We start from the raw sequence: 21,386 nt of genomic DNA on the forward strand, positions 1-21,386 counted from the left end.
GATAGGGGGTAGGGGGGGACTGTGGGAACTCATGAACTATTGGCTGAGAACATTCCGATCAAAATTTCTTTGTTAGAAGGAGAGCCAAAGGGAAACAAAAGTACATCTCATCCTATGAGGATGGGAGACCCAAAAGCTTAAGTGTCTAGAAATGAAAGCAGATAGAGCTCACCCTGAGGAGATGAGACTGACACTCAGGTCTCCTTCACAGAGGTGATCTTGTCCACAGTTCTTCTCAAAGGGGAGCTGCAGCAAAACAGAATATCTCTTCCCATCCATGTCTCAACCTTTCTTCATTCCCCTCATTAGGAGCACTCCTCTTAATAATGAGTAATACTCATTATTGAGTATTACTGAACACCCACTCTGCACACAACAGTGTGCTAGACACTGACAAGAAGTGGGGCAGTGGGGAAGGGGCAGTTAGAATATAAAAGAATGATAAGAACTTTGGTTTCAAGGGGCACAGAATTTAGTTGAGGAGTTAAATCCAACTCACATTGGAACAATTATTCAACAAACACTGTTAAGTAACAATAAGGGGGTGGGTAGGGAGTTAGAAAAACTGGAAACTACAGGTGAATTAGACATGGTTCTTGTACTTATGGAACCCACAATTCTAAAGGACCCACAAAAGTAGATGCAGATTGCTATGATTCCAGTCATGTAACGTTGGTATCACCATGAAGTAATAGGAAGCCAGAGAAGTGATAGATGCTGAATGTGGTTTCCAAAAGAGTGGAAGATAAGACTGGAGCTTTGGGGACTAGAGAAGATCTTTGGGGTGGAGAGAAGGAAATGTTTTCCAAGTAGGAGATACCACATGGAAAAAGGAACAGAAGTAGGAATGAGAAAAGTTGGGAAGGATTTGAAAAATGAGAACCAAAGAGTTTATATTGAGATAAAGTGGGCACCAGCTGGGACATGTGTAATGGTCTTAGCTAGGCAGGGCCTTGGTAACTGGGTGGAGGCAATTTGGACTTGATGTGGTTGGGAACCAAAATAGGTTTTGAAGCACACAGAGATACAGTGAAAATCAGTACATCCCTGGGATTTCGTCAGAAGACTCACAGAAGCATTGAAGAGGTCCTGTGAGCCCACAGCCAGCACAGGGCGAAGGTTCTCAGATGAGGGGATGGGCTCCCCAGCCAGGGAGAAGTTGAAATGTAGGATGATGGGACTCAACACGTCCTCCACACAGTCCTGAGGGAGAATAGGCTTTCAAAGCCCCACTATCCTTCTCCTTACTTTCCACCACTGGCCCTTCTCAACTGCATCCATTTCCTGCTGTCCAGTCAGAATTTTGTGCAAGCTGTTCAGCCAGGTACTCTGGCCTCAACTTTCCTCTCTCAGGCCCCACTCTCCCCACCCTTTCCACCTCACCCAACAGGCAGCAGAGATGCCAGAGATTATCCTTGGGCTCCTTCTCCCCCCACCTTTCCCAGAACCCAAAGTCCTTACTGGTAAAAGCAGCTTAATGGTTTCACAGTAATCCCCCAGCCCCAGGGTTTTTCTTCGAGACAAAGTCCTGTTCTTGGTCTCATCAAAAATGGCACGAGAAATCAGGCGGCTTGGGTCTAATGCCAGATCATACCTGACAGAGCTTTGGACATCACCTGGAGGAGAATGGGAAACAGAAGACGAAAAGTCAAAGAGAACCTCTGAAGTTCTATGCTTTTTTTTTATTCGTGCAATAAATATTTGCTGCGCACTTTCTATGGGTCATGAGATGTAACAGGTGCTGGGGATATAGGTAGAGAAGGAGATAGAGAAATATAGCCCCAAGCTCACAGTCTAGGAAAAGAGATGAGCATGTAGGACTTAATGTCACACCATGAGCAACTCAACAGTGGGATCCTCAGTTGTACCAAGGAGGGCTTGCTGGACGTCAGAGGTGCCTCCCTGGGTGGGCCTTGTCTGATCTCTGACCTGGAGCATGAGCAGGGGTTGGTGAAGAATTGGGAAGAGAAAATCCCAGACCATGAGAACAGTGGTTAAGACCAGAAGGGAGAGAGATGATGGCACATTTACAAAAAGGGAGAGTGGGATGAGGTGAGTTTGGAAGGGCAGAGAGGAGCAAAGTCAGCAAGGACATTGTAGGGAAGGATTTTGGTCTTTCTAAATGCAAGAAGAAAGTGGTTGAAGGGTGTTAAGCAGGAAAGTAAGGAAACTAGATTTGCATTTTAGGAACAATTCCTATAGTTTCTCTATGGGGATAGGGTGGGAGCTGCAAAAAACAGACATGGGAACAGCTCAAAGTATAGGTAGGAAAGGTAGGAAAGGTAGGAGGTGGCTGGGGCCAGTGGGGAGAAATGGGCAGATGTACCCTGGAGATAGAACCTATGGCCTGGGTGTGGGGAGAGGGGGAGAAAAGGGACCCAGGTTTCCAACACTGGCAGCTGGGTGGATGTGGAGGTGGTATTTGGATTCCTGGGCGCATTCTCTCCTGACGATAGGGTGGGAACCTTTATGGGGTAAGGGGCTAGACTCACTAGGAAGAAACTCACCTAAGTGGTCCAGTGAACTTTTGCGGATAGTGAGACAGACTGTGGCATTTCCAGCTTCCAGAGTGGTGGGCACCTCTTCCCAGCACTGGTACACAGCCTTTGCCACCTCTGAGGGCATGAATCTCATAGTCACCCCCACATTCAGCACTGGCTGACTCCTGAGGGTGCAAAGAGGGGCTGAGGACCTGACTCTGACCTTGGGGAGGAGAACAAGGGAGGCGGCAGCTTTTGAACTGGACACACAGAGGGAAAGGGTGGGATGTGGGGAGTTATCACCTGAGCAGCAGCACCTGTCCCCGGGCCCCCACAGCCAGGTCCACTAGTCCATCCTGGGTGAGGTCCTGACCCCCACTCAGCGACTGTCCGAAATACTGGAGTGTGGGAGAGAGCTGGGAGCTTGCAATCCGCTGGCCAAAGAGGGAAAGGAGAAGTGGAAGTCAAGGGAAGGTCATTTGAGAGGTTTGAGAATAAAGATTTGGAAAGGAGAATACAGTGAATGAAAGTAGAACTGAATGGAAAAATTGAAAAGGAGAGATGAATGGGTAGGAATGGAAAGCAAGTGTAGTGACACCCCAGGGATCTCAGACAGAGAGAGGCAAGCTCCTTTGGTCCAATTCATGTGAGGGTACAGGCTAATGACAAAATCAAAGCATAACAATAGAAATATAATAGGTTAATTTACTCATCACGTGTATATTCCTTCATAAATATTTGATGAACAGAGTACTTAGTACTCCATTGAGTCGTCTTTACAAGAAGCCTATGGAGTTTATCATTTAATGTTTCATAGAGGGGAACTAAGGCTCACAGAGGTTAAACCAGTCACTGCCTAAGGCAACACAGCTGACATGACTGGCCAGGCATTTGACCAGGGCCTGCAATCTCTTACCCACTAAACTGCCCACAACAGATTGGAGTCTGTTTGGAGCCAAAGGACAAAAGAGAGATAATTTGCACTTAGCTGGGCCTGGTGAAGTTCATGGCAATAAACCCCTAAAAGGAGAATAGCTACTACTAAGGTCCATGACAAGAGGCACAGGGACATCAGGCACATCTAAGACATGGGAAAGGAGGTGGAACTGGAAGAGGCTTCAGAGAGGGGCCTCACCTGGCTGTGGGAGGGCCTGATGCCCAGTTCTGAGGTTCCATGAAATAGGTAGACAGCACCCCGGTTTTCTTGCTCTCCTGGGGCACCGATGGCGACGTCTGTCAGTTTGTCCCCATTCGCATCCCCCAGCACTGTCAAGGCTGCCCCAAAGCGGCCCCAGGGGTGGCCCTGCTCCCCACAGAGAATGATCTCACACTGCCACCTAGCCCTCTGCAGAACAAAACCAGTGTCATGCCCCAACCCAGACAACCCCTCCACCCCACTCCCAGGCCCCACCCAGCCCAGGTCTCATCAGACACTCACCCCCTGGGGCAAGTGGCACACGGACACCTGGCCCCCCCACGTCAGCTTGTAGTAGTGTGGAGCCCCAATGAGGACAAGGTCAGAGCTACCATCTCTATCCACATCCACAGTACAGAGGGAGGCCCCAAAGTAGGAGCCAATCTGGAGGGCAGAGCGTGAAGTCACCCTGCCTGCCTGCCCCCTGCCACCAGAACCTTACCCCGTGGTCCCCCAAACCCCTTCATCTCCTCCCTCTCCATCCTTGGACACCCTGCCACCCTCATGGTCCACTCTGGATTCCTCTACACCCAACCTGGGTCCCTGCAACTTCAGCCTTTGGCTTCCATTGTCCGGACTCCTGGGTGAAGAGGACAACCTTCCCAGTATGCTGATGGCGGGGAGCCCCCAGGATCAGGCTCTTCACCCCCTTCCAAAAGGCCAGCTCGGTGGAGTAACCTGGGGGGAGGGCAGGCCTCAGCACAAAATCTTCCTCCCCATCCCTTAAGTTCCTGCCCTTTCCAGGCAGCTCATCTCCTCCCGCCTGTGCCCCCAACCACAGCTTTTTCTCACCCAGGTAAGAGTCCCTCATGTCCACGTTCTCTTGAGACACACTGATGAAAGTGGGGCTCATATTTTGGGGGTATAGGAAGGCACCTCCAGACCAGCTGAAGCTCCCCACAGCCCCCAGAACTGGTCCATCCTGGGAGGAAAGGATTCCAGGGCTAAGCAGTTTTGAGTCAAAACAAGGCAGCCTATTCCAAAGCAATGCCTGCTACCGACTCCACTCATTATTTGGAATTCTCTTTTCCTTCCCCAGTCCTGTCCAGCAGCTTCAATCCCTGACTCCTAATGTCTCTCTCAGTCCATCCCCAGTGCCACTGCTCCAGTAAGTCCCAGCTCTTCTCACCCACTGCCCTTTCTGCCTCCTATTGTGTTCTTCTTCTCCATCCTCCTCAGTGTTAGGTTTCCTCAGACCAAATATATAGCCATCACCCAGCTGGCAACCCAAGATGGCTCCCTGTCACCAAGACCCTGAGGATGGCATCTCAGGTCCTCCCCAGACAAACCTGTGGAGTTGCTCTATGCTTTGAACACACCGAGTGTTTGACCTGGACACCTCTCCTCTCTTTCTGAGACGCAACTCCTCTCTTGGGAAGAGTCATCCTCAAAGCCACCTTCTCTGTGAGGTCTTCCTTGGCTCCCTCAGGGAGGGATAGGTGTTTCCTACTCTGCATACCTTGCTTATTGCCTTTCTAAACTTTTGACTATAGATAATTTAGAACATATACAAAAGTAGAAAGAAATGCACAATGAACTCGTAAGTACCCAGGTTCAATGATCAATTCATTACCAACCTCGATTCATTTCTATGTCCCTCCAACTCACCCCCAAAACTCTTTTGAAGAAAATCCCTATGGATATTTTTAACACACATCTACTTTCACATAAGTCATGCTATTTTGTCATTTCTTTGGTCTGCATGATCTGGCCTTTCCCATCTCTCCACCCACTCCTTCCATGCTGCCCCTCACTCACCCTGCTCCAGCTATGCTGTCCCTTTTATCTCTCTAGTGCAGTAACCTTGTTCATGCTTCAGGACCTTTGCACTTGCCTTTTCCTCTCCCTGGAGCAATCTCTCCCCAGATTTTTCCACACCTATCCCTTTCTCATCATTCACCCTCAGTTGTTATTCCTCAGGCCTCCTCTGATCATCTCTCTTGCTCTCTTCTAACACAGAGCATAATCTGAAGATCTTTTGTTTGTGTTTATTGCCTCCTCCCACTGTATGTGTGCTCTTTGTGAGAGCAGGAACCTTGGCTATCCTGTTCTCTGCTGTGTTCCTAGCACCTACATACACTGCCTATATGTCTCTCTCTAAATGGACAGTGACCTTGAGGACAGGATCTCCTTCTTATTTACTTCTGGGTCCCAGGTCCCAGCACAGGGCTGGCCCAGGATTGGTGCCTGAGACCTGTTTATCAAGCATATGCTCCACCTACCATGGTGAGCACTGAACTGAAGCCTTCTTGTGACATCTCATGCTGGAAGGAGCTACTTGTCCTCGACTGGGTTCCTGTGGGAAAACAGGTCACTTAGGCTCTGGGGACCATGAGACCACAAGGACTTAGAAGGAGAAGAATGAGTCTGGGTCTCAGGTTCTGGGGCACAATTTTGGGTGACATGTGAATAGGGATGGACCCTCAGAACTGTAGGGAACAATCGGGTTGGGAACCTTTGGATTCCAAGACCAAGCTCGCCCTGTATTTACCCTCCACTGCAAAGATCTTCTCCTGCAGCTGCTTCTGGATGCTGCTGAGTGCTGCAAAGTTGTCCACCTTGAACACGTGATCCTGAGAGGGCACTGAGCCAATGGTGTTCAGCTCCTCCCTGGCAGTGGGTTCCTGGAAAGCATCTCCCACCTGTGGCAGAGAGGCAGCTGAGGAGGAGCCCACCAGCCTTTCTGCATGGGTGAGATGCAGTCTCAGTCTGAGAGAGCCACGAGGAAGAGGACGTACCCCAATGGCATAGCGAATGATGCCAGCTTTCTCTGCCAGGGGCATGACATCACTGTATTCCAGGGGGTCTTTGTATTTCTGCCCATCTGTGATGACAATGAGAATCTTCTTGGCACTTTCACGGGCACCATTCCTACTATGAAACAGTTCTTTCCTGTCAAGGAAGAAAGGGAGTTGGCTCTCCTGAGATGAAACTGATTTTGAAAAGAAATCATTTGCAGCTCTAGAAGGTCATCTGGGGAGACTTTGGTGTTCTGGCACCCTTCAACTTTACCAGGAAAAATGTTAAGAAAATGCCTCAGCTACGGGTACCTCGGTGGTTTAGTTTGTTTGGTGTCAGACTTTGGCTGAGGTCATGATCTCACATCTCATGAGTTGGAGCCCCACATCGAACTCTGCACTAACAGCCTGGAACCTTTTTGGATTCTCTGTCTCCTTTTCTCTGCCCCTCCCCCAATCTCTCTCTTTCTGTCTCTCAAAAATAAATGAAAACTTAAACAAAAGAAATAGTCTCAGCCCTTTCTGAAAGCCATACAATAATTAGTAAGACCAATAATAAATGTACTCCTATGTCTTGTTCTAAAAATCCTGCCATTATGGAACCTCATTTACAGGAGACAGTGTGGTTCAGAGTAGGAGCTTTGGAGTCAGACACTTGGTCAATTGTTTTACCTCCCTGAACCTCTGCTTGTCTTCGTGGAAGATGAGAATAAGAATTGTGCCATAGCTCATCTTCAGTGTTGGCCCCAGTGTGCCACATCTGATTCCCTTCCCATAGTGAATCTGACCTGTGACTTGTTTTAATCAGTAGCATGAAATGGAAATGACACTATTCTAGTTATGGGCTTAAAAAGCCTTGGTAGCTCTTGCACTTTGGGGAGCAAAGTTGGTAGGAGTATGCCTTGTTCAGCATTTCTCCAGTACCACCCCTAGAGTGGTACCCTGGGGTGCACAAGTCAAAGATCCCAGACATTCACCCAGTTCTTTCCCAGAAGAGCCACATCTTCTGTTCTGGCCCCACCACCTAAGCCATTTCTTCATGGTCTGCCTAGCACCCAATGCTGGACAGGCACATTGTAAGCACCCAGTTAATGCAGAGAACTCACATAAATGAGGATGTGGGGGTAGAGGGATGTGAGTGAGGAGACAGGCAGAACACACTTGAAAACAATTCCTGACTCTCTGCCAGGGATGTCAAAAAGGGGTGCACCATTTTCTGGATAAAACTCTAACCACTTGTCCAGCACTTCATGTTCAGAAGCACCTCATGCATCAGATCTCATGTAATCCTTACAACCAGGATGTACATTTATCCTCATTTGACAGTTTACTGAGACTTAGATTCAGTAACTTCCAGTGTTGCCCAGATTATCAGCAGGGAGCCAGAATGAGAACTCTGATTGTCTGAACCAAAGCTTATGTCTCTGCTGCCCCAGGTGGAGTCAGAATCTAGCGAATCCAAGGCCGGCAGAGAGGACACACACTGCAGAAGAATCCCACACTATATCGGGGGGAACACTCCAGGGAGGACAGCCTCTCCACTCCCCTTTAGAGCCCCTTTCTCCAGAACTTCCTAGAACTGTGCCGACCAGCATGAGGAAGTGGTGTGGCAGTGTGTCCAAATGAGGCAGAAGGGAGAACTTACACTACTTTCAGGATGCCTGTGGCTGTAAAAGTCAGGCCTTTCAGTTGTCTGATGGGATCCACGAGGCTCTGAGGGCTTGAGCTTCTCTGGAATTTAGTGAAGGTGAAGTGGATCTCCAGATGGTTGGAGTACTGCATGAGTGAGAACTGCAAAGACCAAGAGGAAGGCCCTGGGTTTCAGGAGTTATTTTTAAATTAACTTTTATTTTAGAATAATTTTGGATTTACAATTTCCATGTGTTTTTTGAGGCTAAAACCCAGGAGGAAATTGGCCCAAAAAGAAAACTAGGAAATCAAAACCAAATAATGCTTCTTTCATACTTTGGAAATACTGCAATATTTGTTAAAATAAGATTTTTTAAACTTTCATAACATATGAAATCAACTTGTAGGCTATATTTCCTTACTTCTCAAGAATTCATACACACATATACACTAATTAGTGAGAAATAAAATAAGAGAAATAATGAGTTGCATGGAAAACACAACAAAGAAATCATGAAGTATTTGGCCAAGTTATCTTCAGTCTAATTTCATAGCAAAACTATTTTTGCAATCCTTTCAATGCTTTTTAACAGTAAAAAAAACTTATATTTCCTGGGCCATATAAAGACATATTAAATGCCACAGGGGAATTTCCTCAGGTAAGGGCACAAATCAGCCCTGCACTGAGATCTTAGCCTTATCATGGCATAGGTCCACTGAGCCCACCCCCAGCAATGCCAGGCCTCCTCCTAGGTTGGCCTTTCCCAAAGGCGGCCACCCCCCCCCCAACACTCCCCAGGTCTCAGGGACCCAATCTTCACCAGTGTGTTGGTGCCCTCAAACTGTCCCATCACAGCTATGACAAAGTCCTTCATCTGCTTAAAGTCCCTTTGGTCAATACTTCCAGAGCCATCAATCAGGAAGACAATGTCCATCTCTTGACTTGGACACTCTGTAGAGAAGGAGGAAGGAATCAGAGATGCTAGTGTGGGGCCCAGCCATCTCCCAGGACCCAGAAACCCTTTCTGCTCCACAGACTTACAGTGTCATTCCTGGATTAGGAATCAATTCCCACCAAGTTTCCAGCACCCTCCACAGAGGAGGCCCAAATCCACTGCCCAAAATTTAAGAAACCAACCAAACAAAGAGAGAGAGAGAGAGAGAGAGAGAGAGAAACACAAAGAGAGATACAAACAAGAAACAGACTTTTAACTATAGAGAACAAACTCTTGGTTACCAGGAGGGAGGTGAGTGGTGGATGGGTGAAATAGGTGATGGGGATTAAGGAGCACACTTGTCATGATGAGCACCAGGTGATACATGGAATTGTTGAATCACTATATTGTACATCTGAAACTAATATAACACTGTGTGCTAACTATACTGTAATTAAAATTAAAACTTTATTTAAAAAAGCATTCTAACCACAAAAGAAAAATCTGTTGCCCAAGCCCCTTCCCCCTCATCAGGGTCCCTATTGCTTCCCACCTTCCACAAAGTCTAGAACATGGAGGAGGAAGGAAAGGACAGAGACAAGGTGGGCTCCTCATTTGCTTAGTCAACAAATATTTATTGAATACACACTCTAGGAATGTTGTAGAGCACAGGGGAAAGCAATTTAGGAAAGTGATTCAGAGTTTGTATTCTGAGCATGCCTGGGCTCAAATCCCAGCTCTTGCATCTACTAGTGGTCAACTCAAGCAAGTAATGTAACTTCACTGGGCTTCAGTTTTCCCCATCTGTAAAATGGAGATAATAATAGTGCCTAACACATGGACTAGGATAAAAAGTAATATGTGTATAAAATGCTTAAGATTGGGCCTGGCCCCCCATAAAGGTTAGCTCCTATCACCATCATCACCATGTGCCAGGCATTGTTTCAGGCCCAAAAACACACCTGCATGGATGCTAAGTTGTGCCACCAAGACACACCCCCTATCAGGACGGAGGTGCTTATCATCAGCTGCAGGTAGTTGGCTGTTGATGGCTCCCAGCTGATAACTAAGCATCAGGAGTTGCCCACAGTTACACCTCCTGCTCCTGGGGGCAACCTGCATGCAGTCATGTTCCAAGCTTCTCTGAGTTGGCTGAAGCCTCTGTTCTGATCCATCACAGTCCACCCTCTTTCTCTAATGAGTCCTGCTTCCTTCATGCTCTCAGAAGTATTGCTGCTGAGAATATTCCCAAATGAGACACAGAGTTCACTTCTCAGGAAATCTGGTCTAAGTCCATAGTTTTAGAAAAGATACCATCCCTGCCTTCATGGAGTCCACACAGGGTAAAGACACACCTTATACCCATGAACAAATAAGACATTTCAGACCAACCCCAAACTCACATAAAGTGTGTGGCTTGTGTAAAGGACACAGTTGGTGCCTCCACCAGTACCCCACATCCTGTGTTGCTCTCAGTGTGGTAAGAGATCAGGCCACCACAGACAGCAATGAGGCATGATGCTGAACTGTGGCAGCTGGCCTCCTGCCACTGAAACAAAAATACTTTCTCCTCACTCCCCACACCTCCCCCATCTCGCCTATTCAACCAGCTGGTGCTTCACCCATGCTGAAAAGAAATGGAAGATCACTTTCCTCTCTGCTTCCTTGACCAGAAAATTCAGCCCTCCACATGGCTGGCCAAGAAGCCCTAAGGTGCTCCCCTCCTCACCTGTTATCTCCCAACAGCTTGGTAGCTGAAGTTCCCTGTCCCCACATCTTTCACTTGTGTGTACTTGTTAGCTGGACCACAAAACCACCCACCATATCCTCTCTCAGGCCAGCCCAGTGGCAAGTTCCCTCACAATACCACTTCTGTTCTTTGTTCCTTTTATTATATCCACTGGGCTCCCAACAGCAGGCACCAGGCTATAGCTGAGCACTGCCTGAGAAAAGACAGGTTAACATCAGGAAAGGTTGGTTTCATCTCTGAGCTTTGTTACTTCCCAACAGTGGGAACTCAGTTCTCTAAGACTCAGTTTTCTTGCTTGTGAGACAGGGATCATCCTGCCTACCAACCAGAAACTATGAGGATGCAATAAAAATGCACATCACACATCCAGCACTGTCTGGCATGCAGTCCCTTCATCCTCTACTCAGACTTGCCTTGCTTACACCAGGCTTATGTGCCTAAGTTCCATTTTCAACAAGCATCCCATCTCATGAGCCATGGAGACATCTAGAATAAAGGAGATATGTCCTAGTGCTGAAATGCCACATCCTCTATTTTGACTGCACAGACATCCAAGGTAGTTCATGGCACCCCCAAGAGTCCTGGACACCCCTCCTCCACTCTCTCTGTCCCGTCTGTAGACTCTGCTCTCACAGTTTGATTGAGAGGTGTTTCTGCTGCTATTTCACCTTTACCTAAAATCCCACCATGCCTGGTATCATGGCTTCTCTAGTCCAAAGCATTGCTCTCAGTCAGCACCTAGAGTGCCCAGAGAAGACAGTTTACCTGTATCTTCCTCCTAGTCTAAGCACATGGTTCTAGCTAGCTAGAATATCAGTCATAACAGTAGTCACATATTATGTGCCAAGCAGAGGTCTAAGCATATATATATATATATATATATATATATATATATATATATATAATGTTTTAATCCTCATAACCACCTTGATTATTAAGACCCAGTTGACCAATGAGGAAATGAAAACCAGGGAATTAGGTCACTTTCCCAAGGACACAGAAGACAGACTTATTCAGAATGACTCTCAGAGAGATGATGTTCAGTGTCCCTGGCACCACTCTCTGTGGAAGACATCAGCAACAAAATTGTGCATCACATTTTCCATGGTCCTAACGTTTGCTCCCTTTAGAAACTCATCAGTGAGTGATCAGGAATGGTCTCGTACTTGGATCCCTGGATCTATCATCCTCACCACATTTTTGACCATCCAAGGCCTTTTCTCTGAAAGCCCAAGAAGCATCTCTGCACCTGTTGGCAACTGTGAGGTCCTCATGCCTCCTTTTCCCCTTGACCAGCTTAGAGAACCTGTTGTAAGCTGCCCTTCTTACGAGGCCAGACCATGTTCCCAGACCTTCTTGGGCTCACTGAGGCCTCTGGGAAGGGGCCATGAGCACAGGAAGCCAAGACCATAGTCTTAGGCTCTGCCCGCTCCTCTGTGCCAGTATGTGTATAAAACAGAAATGCTGTCTCTAAAGGGACCTACTTGGCAGGGCAGCAGGCACTGTCCGAATGGTCTGCAGGTGGGAGCCCAACAGGAAGCAAAAGCCTTCTGCGTACATATTCTCCCCACAGGCTCTGTGCATGGTTGGGCCGCAGGCCTAGAGGCAGAGACCTGTGTGAGCAAAGGGGCCCCAGAATTCTCCATTTTCTTCTCCCCCAGCCCAAGCCTCCTCTGGCCCCTGATCCCGCCCTTGTGACCCTTCTATGACCCAGAGAAACTCACCAGCAGCCAGGAGCGATTGTTGGAGGCTGCCAGGGACAGGCCTAGGGACATGTTCACGGCCTCTGGTGGTGCTGAGGGCAGATACACATGATCATACTCATGGGCACACCCTCATTTGGGGGGAGAATCAGGACTAGAGGCCAAGGAGAGACATTCTGGTACAGGAGGATTGAGGGCCCCAATTCCCAGGTGGAGTCACTCACTGTGCAGTGATATAGGTTGACATAGGCCAGTGGCAGCTGCACAGTCATACAACTGTCCTGTCCGGTTGACCGCCACCACCTCCAGGGGGGCTCCCACCACGAGTCTGGAGGCACAAGCATGACATATAGTTGTATGAGGGGTAAGGGCACAGGGCGCTTCAAGTGAGGAAGTATCACCATGTGACAAGGAAGTGAGAGTTTGAGAGAGAAGCTCTTGGCATTTGCCACTCATGAGGCTACTCAAAAAGGAGAGCTTCAGTTTAACCCACATGTGCTGAAGGACTATGCTGGACTTTTTGTTTGGGTATGTGTGAGGATACATAAATAAATTTGTATTTATATATACAAATGGTTTGAGTGCTGTTTTTTAACATTAACCAAAAATAAATATATTCAAAAGAAAAACATTTTCCAGCCATGAGTAAGTGCATTTTGTTTCTGGGGTACCATCATTCTGAGCCACCCAAGAAATAGATCACCTCAAGTTACATGGAAAAAAAGAATTTTTTATATTAAATATAATTTATTGTCAAATTGGTTTCCATACAACACCCAGTGCTCAATCCAACAGGTGCCCTGGAAAAAAAATTAAAGGTTATTTATTTTTGAAAGAGAGAGAGCATGAATGAGCTGGGGAGGGGCAGAGGGGAGGGGAGACAGAATCCCAAGCATGTTCCGTGCTGTCAGCACAAAGCTGAATGTGTCGCTCTAAGCCACAAACTGTGAGATCATCTCCTTAGCCAAACTCGGATGCTTAGCTGACTGAGTCAGCCAGGCACCCCTACATGGAAAAATTTTAAGCCATAAGGTACCAAAACAAAAATATTATTCTGTAATTAATTGGATAATTTAAATATAACATAAGCAATTTGAGTTGGACAACTTAAAGCAAAAGCATCAGACTCCATATCAATATCTACAGTCATATAAGTGCAAAAATTTGTTTACAAAACCTTTTGAGAGGAGAGAATTTTTTAATTTAAAAAAAATGTTATCTCTGCCAACAATCTCTCCACTCAGATGAGAAAACTAGACAAATATTTGTGTGTTTTTAACTAATTAGCCAGGCAAACCACATTAGGTTAGCATTTAAATCTTCCTTCTAGAAAGCTATTCCTTTATGGAAAACTGAAATCCTTGTGGGTCTAACACTTGCTGATGAAAATCTAAATAGATGGTTAGAGATGTAGCAGTTTGGGACCTGCTGGCATAAATGGATGAGCAAACTTTTCATCTACATGTTTTTCTTTACCCTATCTATTCCTGATTCATAGGCTTAGTCTTTTCAGTGTTTGGGTTGTGTTTCAACAGACAACAGGAAAAACAATAACTTTGTAGCAATCAGCATGTCATCCAATCTATATATTTACTTTTTTGTAAATACTGGTGAACAGCAGTCAATCAATAGTTTATAGATGTGTGTGTGTGTGTGTGTGTGTGTGTGTGTGTGTGTGTAACTGATGGTGATGGAAGTGGGACAGTGGCTATCTTTGAATTTGTTGGATTTTGAGTGATCAGAAAAGGCCTAAGGGAATCCAGGGGAGGGGACCTGAGGATGTTTTCTGTACCTGGATCCAGGCGGCAGCTACCTGGGTATACACATATGAAAAATTTATTGAGTTGGACCTTCCAAGATTGGGCACTTCAGTTTTTGCCTTGTATATTTCAAAACAAACAAACAAACCAAAAAAAAAAACACCCATAACTCTGACATCTGGCATTTTCTTCCATGTCCCAGCCTGACAGCTGGGTGAGGAAGGGGGACAGATGTGCTCTTAGAACTCAGTTTCCTCAATATGCTACTTCTTGGCCAATGAAATCTTCTTGTATTCTCAGGCTCATTGCCAACTTGACCTCCTCTGTGAAGCCTTCCTAGAATTCCCTCCTGGGTTTGATCTCTTCCTTCTTATGCCTCCAGATTTCCGTTACACTTGCATCACATTGGGACTTTAACAACTTGGGTCCCTGCTGCTGGGACCTGAGAATGTGAGTTTCTGGAAGCAGGGTGAGGTACATAATTGACAGTCCCAGTGTGAGATAAAAATGTGGGCCTTTTATTCTGGGAGAAAAAAAGTTTTTTGTCCCTTTTTTTTTCCTCCCCATGATCCTCCTCTTTACCTGTCCTGTCTTTACCTGTTTGCTATTTAGTGTTGATTTCCCCAAGGCACAGGGATTTTCCCAGGGCCAGTGCAAACCCCACAGACTGGGAAAACTGTGCACAGCCAACCTTGACCTTGCCTAACTCATACCAGGGGCTGAGGGCAGCAGGGGTCACTGGATAGGTGTGGGGAAGCAGGAAGCTAAGAACCACTCCACAGAAGGCTAGACTGCATGTGAGCCAAAGCTCCAAGCCTCCAGCACATCTCCACTTCCCCATCAATCTTAATGACCACACACAAATGCTAAGATCAATTCTTAATAATTTCAAGAAGAAGACTGCAAAACATTATTACAAGTGCAAGGGTAACTGTACTCGTCACTTACACTGGTCACATGCCATGAGGCGAGACCTGTCTGGAGGAGATTCAAGATCTCCCTCCTGAAGGAGTGTCTTGTCCAGAGTTTGTGACCCTTCCTGGGACCGTGAATAGTTGGTAGTAGTGGTGTCAGTGGTGTCAGACTTTGCCCATGCTGCCCTTCCTCCAGATACCTCCTAATCCATGTTCATCCATTTGCCTGAAGGCTGAAGGGGTGAGGGTGGGGAGAGTGGGCAGGGCTTACCTCGATCTGCCAAACTGGGCCACACTCTGTCCAAAGCTAACTCCATCCTCTTGAAAGACCATGGGCTTCTCCACATCCAAGTTGAACCCATAATAAGAAGCAATGACTGAGGAATATGGAGAGGGAAGTGAGGGTGGGAGGAACAGTCAGAGAAGCCTCATCTCCTCTGGATACCTGACTTTTGGGATCTTGATGCCCACCCCAGTCCAGCTCATCTTCCCAGGAGAAGGGTGTTCTTTTGTTTCCTGATTTGCCATCTGTGTGGCTCCTGTCTCTCCCTTCCTCAACAATAATCAAACCACAATACAAAGGGCAACAATCCAGAGAAATGCCCCCTCAAGGATATTTCAAAGGACATGTACAACCTGAAATTGAGCCTGTCACCTCATGGTATGTTAGCTCAAGAATGCCCCTTATGATAATACAATTCATTTCCTAAACTGAGACCTTCTGAGAATGAAAGGGACACCACTAATAATTACATCATGGCCCACCCTAAGGTCCAGATGGGGAAACAGACTTAGAATTTTTTGATTAATTATTTATTATTATGTGTTTCCCATGCCCCCCTTCCTTGGTGCTAGGCTCTAAGACAACAAGGACTGCAACCATCTTGTGTTGGTGCCTGAGGCAGTGCCTGGCCCTTAACAGGTGACTAATTACTTACTATTTGTTGGCTGACCCAGAACTGCACAGGAAGCCCCTGGTAGAGCCAGGATTCCAACCCACTCTCCTGATCCTTCACATTCTCCTCTCTGGTGACTAAGCTCAAAAACCTCAGTGGAAGGTCCCCTACATTTCAAGGGCTTTTCCCACAACTCTCACTCCTAGACAGCAGGTTTCTTCTCCATTTCTACTAGAATTCCCAGCTGTCTCTGGATTGAGGAGTCAACTCCAACCCCAAAGTAGGGAAGCTCTAAGAATATAAACCATTAGGCCAGGATGTGACAGGAAAGGTCCAAACAACTGAATCTTGGGGTTCTGGGAAAAGGCCAGATGTTGAAGGTGCCATAACCCTACCATGGCCACATGCAAGGGAGCTTCACATCCCAAATCTCCTCAAAGGATGATTCTATTTCTGAGTCTGAAAAAAGAACCTATGACCAGACAAGTAGGATGATGCCAAAAGTCTCAGACTGAAATGTCTCAGAGGCCAAGAGGGTGACATCAGTGAGTGAAGTGGGTGGTGTGAGTACCAAGGAATTATGGGCACTTAGAGAATGTGGCCCTTTTAAAGGAGGTAAGCATTACCAGGGTCTAGAATTCAGAGCTCCAGACCTTCCCATTTCTCAAGAGAAGCTGAAAGTCTGGATTTTTGTGTGGAATCTGATTTTGACTGACACACAAATCATTTCAAATGACACAGAAATGTGATCCTGTTACAGGTTCAATTTCTGGACTATTCTCTTGGCAGTCGTGGAACAACCTACCTGAAATCAAAACCAAGGACCAAGGATGAGATATCCAAAGTTTCCCTTCCCTAGTGACTTCTATGGCCTTCCCCCCTGGGGCTCTGAGGCTGACTCCTGTCAACCATACCACACACACACACACACACACACACACACACACACACACATACACACACACCAGGGGCCTGACAGAAGGTGGGGGGAAGCCTTGGGGAATGTGGAGAAGTAGTTTATTCTCCACCCAAACTTAGCCTATGAGTCCATCTTGTCTCATCTTTGCTCAGGTTATGACCCTCCCCTGATTCCAGGCCATTCCTCTTTCCACACCAGACTCTAGACACTAAGGCACTCCCTTGCCTCACCTCCTCCACAGAGATATATGAGCTGACCACCAGCCCCAGAATGCCCTATCAGACAGAGACGCCCCCGCCCAGACCTCTTCCAGCTCTGAGGCCCCACTTACCACCTAAGAGGAGCATAATTCCAAAAGCCATCATTGAGCAGCGTATCGAAGGAGGCGTGAAGAGCTGAGCAGCAGAGCACTGAAGGATACTCAGTGTCCTCGGGGAGAATTAAAATAATGACTCAGGCCTTCAAGTGACAGAAGGAGGGGCACAGTGAGGAAGTCTTTGGTTAATCATAGAACAGAGGCAGGGACAGGAGGCCAAAGACACTCTTGGGGAAAATCGCCCATACTCTCCCACCACCACCACCTTTAGAGATCTGGCTTCCTTGTCCAGGGCTTGGCTTTCCCAGAAGTCCACCCTCCCCCATCCCTTGAGACCCAGTTGATACCCAAGGAACTCTGGGACCCCCCTGGGGCCCAGAAACCAAAGTGCATATGACTTAAAGGGGGTGAAACAGATGGCTACAGAGCCCTCACTTCATGGATGTGAGCCTGGAGAACGGCAGGCCTCCACCTCCGATAGCAGTGTTGGGGGTGTAGCAGGAGTTACAGTGTTGTTTATAAAACCGGACTCCATTGAGAGGAAAATGGATAATCAAACTGGTAAATGGGCTTAGTAGCCATAAAAGGGCTTACCAGTCAACAATAAAAGAGAAGAGACTACAGATAGGTTTAACAACATGGATAAATCTCAACTTTGTCATAAGTAAAAGAAATCAGACACCAGACTGCAAAATGTTTGATTCGTTTCACATGAACAGGCAAAACTAATCTGTTAAGGATAGATATAGAACAGTGATTGCCTCAGTGATGAGGTGGACAGGGAACTTCTGACATTTGTTAAATTTAACATTCAACTCTTGATATTTTAACATTTAATACTTTAATATTTTAACATTTTTCAATGTGGAAAAGATAGATAAATGCGTGGTTGTTATTTATTCTCTGCAATATTCTTTGTGTTTTGAATATTCTATAATTAAGCATATATGAATGTTTCTCAAAAACATGAAAAAAAGGTACTGAGTATAGTACCAGGAATAGAATTAGAAGGCTAAAATATATGACAAAATCCCTAACTATGGCATGTTATTTTAAGTATATATGTGACAGTTAAAATACTGAAAATGTAGTTTACATGTCAACTATAGACAATATAAAATCATCTCTAAACAAAAATTTTAGGTCAATTTACTTGAGTTGATATTTAATATACAGAAAAAAATAAAGTAGATGGTGGGAAGGGCACTGATGCAGGGAATGGGGCCAAAGATTATGTATGATTGCTGGCTTTGAGGCTGATTTACCTACTTCCTGCAAAGAATGTCAAGGACAGTTGAGCAACTAGCTCAACTCTTGTGCTAAGCCTCTGTAGCAAACGGCACTCTCTCATCAGTTTTGTGAACCTGTGAACCTGTGAACTTCTCTCTGTGTTTGGAACCACAAAATAATTTTTGGTGGTCTTTCTTAACACAAAATGTAAAGATCTCTTCGTGTCCTCCATCTATAGCACACCTCATCTTTTAGACACAATCTCAAATGAATTAACATTTCATACATAATCTTTAATTTGGGACTTCCTTTCCCAAGCAAAGCTTGAGGGTAACTAATATTTCACTGATTTCAGCAACTGTAAAGATTTCCAATTTTGCTCAATTTTATTATCACTTGTCTCAGCAAAAGTTTTTCTGTTAATTTCCACTCATTAAAAAACAACAACAACAATAATAAGGGCATATTGGAAAAAGATATTCAAATACTTATGAAAACCACACAGTGTCACAAAAGTATCTTTCTCCTAGGCCTGGTAATGAGTTTTCCAAGGCTCTGACTCCTTCAACAGTTGCTGTAGGTGATGTTCCTCAACTCTAGTATCTTCAGGGCACTTAATAGGGGTTTCACACTTAGCAGAACCACCAACTCTTTGTAAAACTTTTAAAGCTTTTGATATGATAATTTATAATAAACATATATTTGGTCTTTGTCTTCTCTGGCACAGAGCTCCTAAAATTCTTGGAATTCCCAAGTGATAAGAACAATATAATTGTCTCATGTTACAAGGGGACCTTGGGGAAGCAACTAAAAATGGAAACTGGTCACAGTGCCTGAGTGGCTCAGTTAGTTGAATGTCTGACATCAGCTCCGTCATGATCTCATGGTTCATGAGTTCAAACCCCATATTGGGCTCACTGCTGTCAACGCAGAGCCCGCTTCAGATCCTCTGTACCCCTCTATCTCTGCCCCTACCCCACTCAGTCTCTCTCTCTCAAAAATGAATAGATATTTATTTTAAAAATGTGACTGGCTGCCAGTAGAGACAATCATGGGATTAGAGGTTTGGAAGTTTCAGTCCCACCTCCCCAATTTCCTGGGAGGAGAGAGGGGCTGGAGATTGGGTTCAATCATCAATGGTCAATGAATGATTTAATTAATCACACCTATGTAATGAAGCCTTCATAAAAATCCAAAAGCACGGAATTCTGGAAGCTTCCAGGTAGGCAAAAACATGGAGATTTGGGGAGAAGGCCATGATTGGAGAGGACATGAAGGCTTCATGCCCTTTCCCTATTCCTTGCCCTAGGCATCTCTTCCATCTCGCTGTATGTGAGTTATATCCTTTTATAATAAATCTGTAATTTGGTAAGTAAAATGTTTTGCCGAGTTCTGTGAGCTACTCTAGGAAATTAATCAAACCCAAGAAAGGGGTCATTGGGACCTCCAATGTATCAGAAATGGGTCAGAAGCACATGTGTTGTATATTGGTTTAATATGATTTCAAATCCCCTTGTTTATAACCAAGACAAAATAAAATTGCTTTTAGAAGTGAAGTTGTTTTCATCATCAAAGGCAAGGGAAACAAAAGCAAACATGAACTATTGATACTTCAAGATAAAAAGCTTCTGCACAGCAGGGTAACATTCAACCAAACTAAAAGGCAGCCTAGAGAATGGGAGAAGATATTGGCAAATGACATATCTAATTAAGGGTTAGCACCCAAAATCTATAAAGAACTTATCAAACTCAAAACCCAAAAAACAACCCAGTTAAGAAATGGGCAGAAGACATGAATGGACACTTTTCCAAAGAAGACATCTAGATGGTAAATGGACACATGAAAAGATGCTCAACATCATGTATCATCAGGGAAATATAAATCAAAACCATAATGAGATAACACCTCACACCTGTCTGAATGGCTGAAATTAAACACAAGAAACAACAGGTGTTGGGAGAAAGGGGAAACCTCTTTGCACTGTTGTTGGGAATGCGAACTGGTTCAGCCACTCTGGAAAACACTATGGAGGTTACTCAAAAAACTAAAAATAGAGGGGCCCCTGAGTGGCGCAGTGGTTACACATGTGACTCTTGATCTCGGTTCAGGTCATGATCTCACAGTGTGTGGGTTCAAGTCCCGCATCAGGCTCTGTGCTAATGGCAGAGCCTACTTGGGATTCCGTCTCTCCTTCTCTCTGCCTTTCCCCAGCTTGTTCTCTCTCTCTCTCTCTCTCTCTCTCTCTCTCTCTCTCTGTCTCCTCTCTCTCTCTCTCAAAATAAATAAGTAAACTTAAAAAAAAAACCTAAAAATAGAACCCGGCAATCACACTATAAGATATTTACCTAAAGGATAAAAAAATACACATTCAAAGGGGTACGTGCACCTCAATGTTTATAGCAGCATTTTCAAAAATAGCCAAACTATGGAGAGAGCCCAAATGTCCATTACCTGATGAATGGATAAAGAAGATATATATCTATACATATACATACAATGGAATATTACTCACCCATCAAAAAGAATGAAATCTTGCCATCTGCAATGACATGGATAGAACTGGAATGTATTATGCTAAGCAAAATAAGTCAGAGAAAGAAAATACAATATGACTTCACTTATATGTGGAATTTAAGAAACAAAACAGATGAACATATGGAAAGGGGGAAGAAAGTGGAGAGAGGAGAAAAAAAACCATGAGAGATTCTTAACAACAGAGAACAAACTGAGGGTTGGCAGTGGGAGGTGAGTGAGAGATGGGCTAGAAGGGTGATTGGTATTACAGAGGGCACTTGTTGTGATGAGCACTGGGTATTGAATGTAAGTGATAAATCACTGAATTCTACTCCTGAAACCAATATTGCATTATATGCTGGCTAACTAAAATTTAAATTAAAAAAGAAGTAAAGTCATTTTAATA

At 45.3% G+C, this 21,386-nt stretch overlaps 1 protein-coding gene across 3 annotated transcripts in view; it reads right to left on the reverse strand.

Annotated features, from left to right (window-relative positions):
* Nucleotides 1-17,457, reverse strand: part of LOC102950314 (integrin alpha-D-like) — a 29,955-nt gene extending 12,498 nt beyond the window's left edge. Inside the window, exons 1-19 of one of the 3 annotated variants that reach the window (XM_042972110.1) lie at nucleotides 17,251-17,441; nucleotides 15,376-15,481; nucleotides 12,655-12,758; nucleotides 12,452-12,522; nucleotides 12,212-12,326; nucleotides 8,864-8,994; nucleotides 8,059-8,204; nucleotides 6,414-6,567; nucleotides 6,167-6,317; nucleotides 5,898-5,971; nucleotides 4,468-4,597; nucleotides 4,211-4,353; nucleotides 3,919-4,059; nucleotides 3,616-3,825; nucleotides 2,784-2,914; nucleotides 2,508-2,665; nucleotides 1,462-1,616; nucleotides 1,072-1,203; nucleotides 173-246 (exon numbers count right to left, since the gene is read on the reverse strand). In XM_042972110.1, coding sequence (XP_042828044.1) covers nucleotides 173-246; nucleotides 1,072-1,203; nucleotides 1,462-1,616; nucleotides 2,508-2,665; nucleotides 2,784-2,914; nucleotides 3,616-3,825; nucleotides 3,919-4,059; nucleotides 4,211-4,353; nucleotides 4,468-4,597; nucleotides 5,898-5,971; nucleotides 6,167-6,317; nucleotides 6,414-6,567; nucleotides 8,059-8,204; nucleotides 8,864-8,994; nucleotides 12,212-12,326; nucleotides 12,452-12,522; nucleotides 12,655-12,758; nucleotides 15,376-15,481; nucleotides 17,251-17,284 — 2,360 coding nt within the window. In that variant the 5' untranslated portion in view covers nucleotides 17,285-17,441. Of the gene's footprint in view, nucleotides 1-172; nucleotides 247-1,071; nucleotides 1,204-1,461; nucleotides 1,617-2,507; nucleotides 2,666-2,783; nucleotides 2,915-3,615; nucleotides 3,826-3,918; nucleotides 4,060-4,210; nucleotides 4,354-4,467; nucleotides 4,598-5,897; nucleotides 5,972-6,166; nucleotides 6,318-6,413; nucleotides 6,568-8,058; nucleotides 8,205-8,863; nucleotides 8,995-12,211; nucleotides 12,327-12,451; nucleotides 12,523-12,654; nucleotides 12,759-15,375; nucleotides 15,482-17,250 lie in introns of all 3 variants that reach the window. The other 2 variants (XM_042972112.1, XM_042972111.1) reach the window with 2 other exon arrangements.
* Nucleotides 17,458-21,386: the final 3,929 nt, after the last annotated feature.

This window comes from Panthera tigris, chromosome E3 (assembly GCF_018350195.1).
Source record: "Panthera tigris isolate Pti1 chromosome E3, P.tigris_Pti1_mat1.1, whole genome shotgun sequence".
NCBI classification, from domain to species: Eukaryota; Metazoa; Chordata; class Mammalia; order Carnivora; family Felidae; genus Panthera; species Panthera tigris.